The sequence below is a fragment of the Heterocephalus glaber genome, unplaced genomic scaffold (genome assembly GCF_053883595.1).
Source record: "Heterocephalus glaber isolate CG9 unplaced genomic scaffold, H.glaber_assembly_v1.0 deba00000546, whole genome shotgun sequence".
NCBI lineage: Eukaryota > Metazoa > Chordata > Mammalia > Rodentia > Bathyergidae > Heterocephalus > Heterocephalus glaber.
Window position 1 is genome coordinate 43,053,469 of NW_028258147.1, and position 9,632 is coordinate 43,063,100.

Consider the following 9,632-nt stretch of genomic DNA (forward strand, 5'->3'; position numbering starts at 1 on the left):
CTCAATGAATTAAAAAAATGAAATGATCTATGAACTCTGAAAGTTTAGTTAATCATAGGCAGGATTATTTAAACAGAAATATGCCTTCGTGTTTTGTTATGGTTTATATCTAGATCCCCCCATCCTGTGCCTCGTGCGCTCACAGGTGGGCTTTGGGGAGGTGATTAAATCATGGAGGCATGATACTCACCAGTGGATAAGCCCACTGTTCTCCTCTGCGATGGCCCTCTGCCATGTCACCTTGCCTTGAAGCCAGGTGACTATGGACTGAGACCTCCACAAACTGTAAGCCACAATAAACCTCTCCTCCTTTAACTTGTGGGTGTCAAGTGTTGTGTCCCAGCAACAAGAAAGTGACTAAGACAAATATTTTTCCCAAATGATACATTCTTTGGTCCATGGGGAAGAATTCAAGTATAACAGCATTAGTACAAGCTTATATATTTTGAAAAAAAACTCTCAAGTGCTTCTGAGATGCTTTCTCCTTTAGGACATCTGGTTTGGAGGAACAGCTGGAGAACACCTAGTATTCAGTAATGACAAAAACTTCAAAAAAGCCAGGAAAGTAAGAAGACAGGAAAGGTGGATGTGAAAGACATTTCTTAGAATTAGTAGAACTCAAAGATATGGAGATGGCCCTCGTGAACAACAGAGGATAGAGTTCAGGGGAAGGCTCCAGGTCTTCTTTGTGGGAAGGACAACTCTTCCATGTGTGAATAGGAGCTCCTTCCACATGGGCCTGCCACACTTCAACTCTGTTCCCAAGAATTAATTCCTCTAAAGAAAGCAAGAGACAGAAAAGAAGAAGACTTTAGCATGGTATCGGGGGATCTAACCCTGAATCCTCCAGAATGTCCATGACTTTTACCACATCTTACTAACCAGTCACTAAGGCCTTCCAGAGATCCAGGGGAGGGATCTGGCCTATAACTCTATCCGGGTAGCACTGACATAAATAGGGGAGGAAATTGATGGATACCAATTTTGGAGTCTGTCTGGCACAGAAAGACAACAAACAGGTTTGGGGTGAAGAATCTAGAAGTGCTCTTACAGTAGGCAGTTTAGGATTTTCTCCTTTTTTTTTTTTTTTTTTTTGAACCACTAAATGAATACATACAAATGTAAGACAAAGCAAGACTGGGGTTTAAAATGTCCAAGTAAGTGTTATTATTAAAACCAAGGCACTTAAGGTGAAATCACCTAAGGAGAAAAGTTAGGAAAGGAACTGCCAGGGAGTAAAATGAAAAACACTAGTGTTGATTTCCAGAAGCCAAATTGGATTTTTAAAAATATTTTGAAAAACATGGTCAGTCCCATCAATGCTGCTGAAAAGTCAGATGAGATGGTGACTGAGAAGTGCAGACTGGGCACAGCAAGATGTTGGTCACTGGCCACCTTGCGGAGGAACACGGCAGGGTGCACTGAAAACACCGAAGGGAAGACAGCAGAAACAGAGCGCATAAAATGGAGTTTTCATAGAAACGGGACAGTTACCAAGTGGGGCTTGTGTCCTACAAGTTTTCTGGCTTTTGTTTGTGTAAAACAGAAAAACAAGTACAGCCTCTGGTGAATGGGTAGGAATAACCCAACTCCATCTGTGGGCAGGCTCTGCAGCCAAAAGATCAAGGAGGCCACCGAGGGACGCAGAGGACCCCAGAGCAGGCAGCACTCCTGGCCCTTCCTCAAATCCCACCTGAGAGCAAGGTCAGGGCCAAGGTGGGGCAAGTTTCACAAATAAATAAAGACATGCCCTTTTCACCAGCGCAGTAGGGGGTGCCTAAAGGAGCAGCCAGGGGTGCTTCCTGAACACTTGTTAGAAATGCAGATGCTCCGGGTCTTGTTTTTACCCCGTCGCGTCCTCCGGGGATTTTAGCAAGGGCTCCATAGGATTCTACGCTGGCTATGTTTGAAATCGACTAGTCTAAAGGAACTCAACAAACACGAAGTCGACAATGAGTGGATGCTGCCCTTCTTCCTCAGTTCCTCATGAGCCTACCATCCGAGACATTAAAGCCCAGAGGGCCTTCATCAGGGAAGTCACCACTCTGGCCCTGTACCTTACCGGCGAAGGGCCCCAGAGACACAGCAGGTCAAGCTTTCCCAGGAAGACCCAGATGACAGCTGCAAACAGCACCCCTCCCTCCACCCCCAAGTCAGAGCTAGTTGGTCGGATGTACAACGAAGTCACAGACTTCCTCTTAAATCTTAAGTACAGATTTATACTGTTTGATTTATGCCACTCTAGTCAGGGCATGACTGTCTCCTTACCTCAGCCTGGCTCTGCGAGGTTCGGCTTTGCGCTGCAGCTCGCAGAGCCCGGGTTCCCGCTGCCCTGGCGCCCCGAGGCTGGGCACCTCCGTACGCACGGGGCACTTTCTGCAGCAACACACCCCCGTGGCTGCGGCTCTGACTCCCGCCCTCCCAGACCCCCTCGGCCTTGGGGGAGAGCAACCAGCCCAGCTCTGAGCGCGCGGGAGCCCGGCTCCCTCCGCCTCTGGGGAGATTTAGCCTTGATTTTGTGACAGATGGAGTTGATAGTCTCTACACGGAAAGCAGGAAAAAAGCGCCAGTTTTTGACTAGCCGCTGACGCCGGTTGCCTCTGGTGGCCGAAGGCTGCGTTGCGCCACCGTTAAGGTCGCTCGCGAAGTCCGGCGTGGGGCGGCGGGGCTGCTCGGACACTTAGCGCACACAGAGCGCCAGGCGGAGCGCGGACCGCGCCCGACGGGAGTCTCTCCGCGTGCTGTGACTGCGGCCTGATGGAACTGTTCACCAGGGCTCTCGGGTTTAAGGCTGTTATTATTTTTTTTACTGCCTAAGAAATTGATCCTGTTGATGAGATTTCTGTCAATTTCCAAACGACCCTGGTGCAAGGGCCGTACCTTTCGATGGTCTGGCCGGGACCCGGACGCGGAGGAGTGTGTGTGCACGTGCGTGTGTAAATGTCTCAGCATCTCTGCAGCTGAAGTACGTGCTGCTTTCTCTTACGGTTCACGTGTGTGCAGGTTTCAAAAGTTCCACATTAAATTACATGGAACCCCCCCCACACACACACAACCCGCGCGCGCGCCTGCAGTAATGATAAAATCTGTAAAATAAACTGACTTCTGAATCCCGCCGAAGGCAAGGATGGGGGCGATCGGAGAGAATGAATACAGCTGCCCCACTTAAAATGAAAAATAAAAAGGAAAAAGAACGGAACACAAAGGCCGTTAGCAGAGTCTTACGCGAACAGCTGTCCGCGAGCTGCGCCTCGGCCCGGCCGCGCGCCCTTAAGAAGGCGGAGCACCGCCCCCCCCCCCCGCCCGCCGGGTGCGCGCTGCCCGCCGGCGCCCTCCCCCACCGCTCCCGCGGCTCGGAAAAAAGTTTCAACAACAACAAGCGGGGCCAATCGCGGCGCGGGAGCGGAGAGGGGCTGGCGAGGGCTCCAGAGCGGAGAAAGGAGCGGGCGGCTCGGAGCGCAGGCCGGCGCGGGGCTGCAGCGTCGCGCAGTTTTTGTTTGTTTGCTTTTCCATGCATGCATAATGAGGGGGCGCCCGGCCCGCTTTTGTATTTAAAGCCTCGCCGCGAGCGAGTCCGCAGTCGGGCTCAGCTTATCCGTTCCCCGGGCTCCGGTGCCCGAGAAGCCGCCGCCGAGGAGCCAGGACTGCCGGCCGCGGGCGCCGCGCTCTTGTTCGCGCCCCCCGGACGCAGCTTCGCCAGCTCGGAGAGGCGAGGGGGAGGGGACGCGGCCGGGCAAGGAGGGCGGCGACGACGGACGAGGGCCAGGAAGCGGCGCGATGCGAGAGTCGGCGACCGCGGCGCGGCGCTGAGCCCCGAGGAAGGAGCTGCCGCGGCCGCCCCGCGGATCTGCAGCGCCGAGCAGAATGCACCCGCAGCGCCGCGCGCTCCTGCAGCCCCGCCGCCGCCCCGCGGCCCGCAGCCCCCCGGGGCGGCAGTGAGCGCCTCCCGCCACCGCCTGGGGCCGAGCGGGCCCGTGCCTTTCCAGGAAGCCGCCGCCGCGCTCGAGCAGGAGCCCACTTCTGCCAGCAGCGGGGCAGCGGCCGGCGGCACGCATGGATTTATGAAGACGCTCATGCAAGAAGGGTGCAGGACTCGGGCAAACTTTTCCGCTGGCTCCGCGTCCGCCGCTCCCCTAGCCTCCGCTCCTCTCCCCTCCGCGCCCGGCGGCCGCCGCTGCCCGCGATGGTCCCCGCGCTGCTGGGCGGCGGCGGCGGGGCCCGCGGGGGGACCGTGCCGGGCGCCTGGCTGTGCCTGATGGCGCTGCTGCCGCTGTTGGGCTCGGCGCCGCGGGGCCCCGGGCTTGCGCACGGCCGCCGCCTCATCTGCTGGCAGGCGCTGCTGCAGTGCCAGGGGGAGCCGGAGTGCAGCTACGCCTACAGCCAGTACGGCGAGGCGTGCGCTTCGGTGCTGGCGCAGCTCGGCGGGGGCGACGCGCCGGGAGCACCCGCCGCCTTCCCGTCGCGCTGGCGCTGCCCGAGCCACTGCATCTCGGCGCTCATTCAGCTCAACCACACGCGCCGCGGGCCCGCGCTGGAGGACTGTGACTGCGCGCAGGACGAGAACTGCAAGTCCACCAAGCGCGCCATTGAACCGTGCCTGCCCCGGACGAGCGGCGACGCGGGCGGCCCGGGCGCGGGCGGAGTCATGGGCTGCACCGAGGCCCGGCGGCGCTGCGACCGCGACAGCCGCTGCAGCCTGGCGCTGGGCCGCTACCTGAGCCACTGCGGTAAGGTCTTCAACGGGCTGCGCTGCACTGAGGAGTGCCGCGCGGTCATCGAGGACATGCTGGCCATGCCCAAGGCGGCGCTGCTCAACGACTGCGTGTGCGACGGCCTGGAGCGGCCCATCTGCGAGTCGGTCAAGGAGAACATGGCCCGCCTGTGCTTCGGCGCCGAGCTGGGCACCGGCCCGGGCAGCAGCGGCTCGGACGGCGGCCTGGACGACTACTACGACGAGGAGTACGACGACGAGCAGCCGCGCTCCGGCGGCGCGGGCGCCGAGCAGCCTTCGGACGACGACGACAGTGGCGCGCGCCCGGGCGGCGGCGCTGCGGGTCCGGGAGGCCGCGGGGACCTGCCCTCGGGGCCCGGGCGCAGGAGCGGCAGCTGTGGCCACCGCGCGGCTCCCCAGCTTGCCTGGACCGCGCTCAGCTCCATCTTGCTGCTGCTGCTCCGGCCTCTGTTCTAGTCGCGCCCTCGCCGGGCACCTGCGGCCTGGGACCGCGAGCGGAGGGCAGGGATGCCTGGGCCTCGCCGCGCCGGGGCTCTTCCCTGTCGCTTCTCCCGAGCACGACTCCTTGGAGCTCCTCTCTGCCCCCACTGCAGGCTCCCGAAACTGCACCAGGCTGGGGCTGTGGGAATCTAGCTGTAGAGCTCTGGACGCCCTGGAGGAAACGGCGTGGGGGCGGGGGGGGGGGGACCCAAATCTGAAAAGTGCTGGCCGTCGGGTCCTAACACTTCTGAGGGACTGAGTTTAAAGCTGGGGTGGGATGTGAAGGAGGAATTAGACACAAAAGGGCTGTTGATTAGCGTTTTTCTTGTGAGGGGAAAAAATTGTGCTTGTGGCCAGTGAGGACGCACCAATTGTAAGCAAAGAGAAAATTCCCACGTAGCGATTTATTCGTGCACTCTTGGTATCAACACGCAGAGTTCTCAGTGACGTTTGGTGGCAGGCAGTGACTGCCTTAGGAGGGACTCCTAAATTAATTCTGATAACTTGGAGCCGTTGGCCTTAATCTCATTGCTACTATTCTGATATCGTAGCACATTTCTTAGGGTTAAGAGTCCAAACATGCTGATCTGCAGAGTTACTATGGCATTGAACAATGCAGCTTTTTATTTAAAAAGCTCTGCACCGCCATCTATGATGTTTGTGTTGCTGTCATTTTTGTTCTTTACATCAAGAAACTGTATGTTCACATATGCGGAGAACATACTGCCTCTGCCCCTATCAGGGTGCTGAACCCTGGTACATCGTATATAAAGTGTATTAAAACTGGGGTTTGTTACCAGTTGCTGTACTTTGTATATATAATTTTTATAAATTGTATGCTTCAGAAATAATTTATTTTTAAGAAGAAATTAAAAGTTTTAAATCCACATCCATGTTAAATCTTTTTCCCCCAGAAATGTATAGAATCCGCTTGTCACCAGGGATCCAAATCCAGAATCCATTTGGAAGTGTGGTCTATTGAGAACAGCCTTAAAATGTACAGTATATTTTATAGATTTGAAGTAACATTCTTATTTTCAAGAGAATTTATGGACACTGTAGAAATGTATAAATGCATTTTCAAACTGCCTTAAACATTGTATTTTTATAGACCTCATTTTTTAAAGTCCTATGATTTAAATAACTATGGCTCTGTGTACTTTTTGGTTATTTGTTTTATTAAAATGTGTACATCAGTAAAGAGATTATAAACAATGATACCGTGTAGTTGCTTTCCAGAGTTCCACTTTTTCCACCCCAGTAATAGGTGAGGAGGGGTGTACAGGGGCACTGGGAATCCTCCAATCACCAGTGGAAATTAAAATGCAGTACAAGACAAACGTGGGCGATTTCTGCTTTTAATTTAATGAACAATTAGACATCTGTAAATGAGGCAGCTAAAAAGATATGTGACTGACCTTCATTGATTTTTTTCAATGTGCAGAGAATTCACAAAGTGTCTTCCGAGCATAATTTGAAGACAACCCCAGCATCACCCCCCCGCCCATGAGCCCCTACCCCAGGAGTGTCCTCTCTGGCTACTAGACGTTCTCCTATAATCAAACATGCCAATAACATCTGCTACCAATAGATCCTAGAAAACCTACAAGACTTAATACTTCAAAGTCATTTTCACACTTTTGATGAAAAAGTACAAAATTTTGTTGCAAAACATTCCCCACAGCAAAAGTAAACATACTGGGGAGAGGAATAATTACCAGAACTTGTAATATTGTTGTGAAGAGTTGTTTAGCAGTGGGCTGAAGGCTGGGCTTCTGCCAGAGCTACTGATCTACACTCAAACGCCCTTAGATAAATAATTACACTCTTAAGCTGTGTCGAGTGCTGATACACTTGACCTTGTAAATAGAAATGTTTGCAGTAGGAATAAACTCCAGCATTGGAAAATCTTTTAAACATTAACACAAAAGAGAGCACTCTGTCCTCTGGGGATTTGAGCCTGAACTTCGCCAAGCTAGGCACTTGCAAGGGGGAAAAAAAAGTTTATTTATCTTCTATTCCTGGTGTTTATTTAAAGCTTTTCATTTTAAACGCCATGATTGGAAGGCAAGTCAGGAGTTTAAAAGTCACCACAAATAAACTTTGTCTGAGGGGTCGACAGATTAGCAAGATCTGGTGTCTCTTTATTTGATATTAACATGTGCTGAGAAAACATAACCAGATTTCTCTGCTGCCTAAAGTAATTAACAAAGCTATGCCCCTTCCAGCTTCCTCCCACCCATTCCCACCCCCTGCTTGCTTGCAAGGTTTCTTTTTCCTCTCACTCTTTCCTGGCTTTTAGGGAGGGATTCCAGGCACTTCTTGGTCCACATAAAATGGAGATTATATGCACATATAGATATTCACGAAGTATAAGATAGTTGTCTTACCAGGAGAGCAGTCACCCGAATGGTTGAGTAAACATATTGTTAAAGCTGAGTGTCTTGTTTCTTTGGGAAGTGAACAAAGAGTATTCCAAGAGACATGTAAGTGAAATCAGCTTTCTTTACCAAAAAATAAAAATAAAAAATAAAAATAGCAGGAGTTAGCAGTGCTCCTGATTTGTCCTTAAATATATTTAAATCATCTCCATCTCATGTTATTTTAACACATTCTTGATGAAAAGTTAAGTCTTTGTCCCAGTAAAAGGCCCAGTTTTCCCCAGTAAGAAGTAAAAGGCATTAGCACTAGAAAAGGCCTGATAATTAACTGCTACAATAAACTCACAACTTGATTTTACAGGGTCCTGTCAAAAGCATCTGCCTGGAATAAATCAGCCAGCTAGCCTTGGGGAGAGAGGACTTGAGGCTTTATGCTTTCTTTCTTAAAGAAAGTGAACATTGATCTGTAGTCCATTTTGTGTAATTTAAACAATTATGGACCAGAGCCCAGAAGTCCCTGGCCTCCCTACAGATCTAGTGGATTCCAAAACAGGTTGTTGAAATGTCAGGGCCCTGGACTGTTGGTTGAGGGCTTGTGTGTTGCCATCTGCTTCTAGATAGAAAGGATTTTTACAGATGTTGACATCTGTAATATCTCACACTCTCCGGGGAGCCGGTTGGAATCCTGGACATTTAGCAGTCTCAGATGTCTCATGGAGATGCCTGGAAGCACCATTAACAAATGAAAAGGTATCCAGCTTCTCCTGAGAACTCTCAAAAAGTGCCCTCCCCAGAAGTTTTCCAGAGTGGGAAGGACCCCTGTGGATTTCCTGTAAAGTCATGGGTCCCACAGCCTTCCCATTTCCCCAGTTAGCAGGTTGGAGTTCTCAGTGACAGTTTATTTGTCTTTGGAGGCACTTCAGTGACAAATGTTTAAGGGAGTGTGGGACAATGGTTGAGAACAAGGGGGCAGTTCATTGAACTGACAGTGACCATACAGTAAATAGAAGGAGGTTCAGGCTTCACTGCCCACCCGAGCACACAGCAACGCTTTTGTATATGATCACAATGGACATAGCATAAGGTCTCTGTTTATTTTTAACAATATATAGCAGTGTACATGGCCATGCACATACAATAAAGTGTGAAAATGGCTGTAAAGAAGTAAATTCTACTGAACAACAGGAGGTCGTTGAACTTGGGCAGCACCTTGCACACATCCACAAGGAAGAAAGCAGCTCCAGGCCCTGACTGCTGTAACTTTAGGGGCCAAAAGGCCCTGACACAACTGGATGGTACCACGGGTCTCCAGTGGGGTCTGAGAAGGGGAGATCCAATAGCATGTGTCTACCCCAAGAGTCCAGGAAAACCACACGGCAGCAGGGTGCTTCCTTTCCTTCCCCATATCAGTGCCCTCATCCCCATCCCAGAAATGTTACATGGCCTTGAAGAACTCCAGAATTTCCTAAGCCTCCAGAACTTCCTAAGACATTAAGCAGTATTGGAAATCTCTCTACAGCACCTTCAAACTTTGGCTTTGCATTCCAAGCTTATTGAGTTCACTGTGGAAACTTTCTAGTATAACTTCACATTTATCTTTTCAGAGCAGAAAAAAGAGAAGGAGAATTTACTTTTTGACCTCTTGCAACAAGGAGCCTCAGAAATGTTGTCATTTGACTTAGTTTCTCCCAGCTACTCAAAGCAAAGTTGCTGGGGAACTCACCTCACGTTATGGATGACTTGTGGCCAGAGGACTTAGGAGAGAGCTGGATCAGCTGCCTGTGAGTTAAGTTGGACTTTACTGTATTCTGAGAGATTGCCCCTGGAAGACAGTGGCAAGTATTCACCCCTGACCATTGCAATGACAGAAGTAATGCGCTATTAGCATAAATACCTTCTAAGGCATTCATTTAATCAATTTCTTAAATAACAGAATGATCTACTACAAAATAGTGGACTGTATACACTATATTTCGGCACAAAGATGGTCATTCTCCCACTAGTAACCAGGGCTCTAAATAAATGATTTCAACAATGTT

The 9,632-nt window shown here is 51.1% G+C and overlaps 1 protein-coding gene and 1 long non-coding RNA gene across 4 annotated transcripts in view; one reads left to right on the top strand and one right to left on the bottom strand.

Moving 5' to 3' along the window:
• The window catches only part of LOC110345377 (uncharacterized), a 95,472-nt gene extending 92,185 nt beyond the window's left edge, over window positions 1–3,287 (bottom strand). For all 3 annotated transcript variants that reach the window (XR_015448789.1, XR_015448788.1, XR_002388682.2), the window contains exon 1: window positions 2,269–3,287. This is a non-coding gene — a long non-coding RNA (uncharacterized LOC110345377). The remainder of the gene's footprint in view (window positions 1–2,268) is intronic.
• Window positions 3,288–3,530: 243 nt separating this feature from the next.
• On the top strand, window positions 3,531–6,432 carry Gas1 (growth arrest specific 1). The gene has a single exon (XM_013078734.3). It carries the CDS (start codon window positions 4,184–4,186, stop codon window positions 5,186–5,188), a length of 1,005 nt encoding a protein of 334 aa, XP_012934188.2. The 5' UTR covers window positions 3,531–4,183; the 3' UTR covers window positions 5,189–6,432.
• The last annotated feature ends 3,200 nt before the right edge of the window (window positions 6,433–9,632 follow it).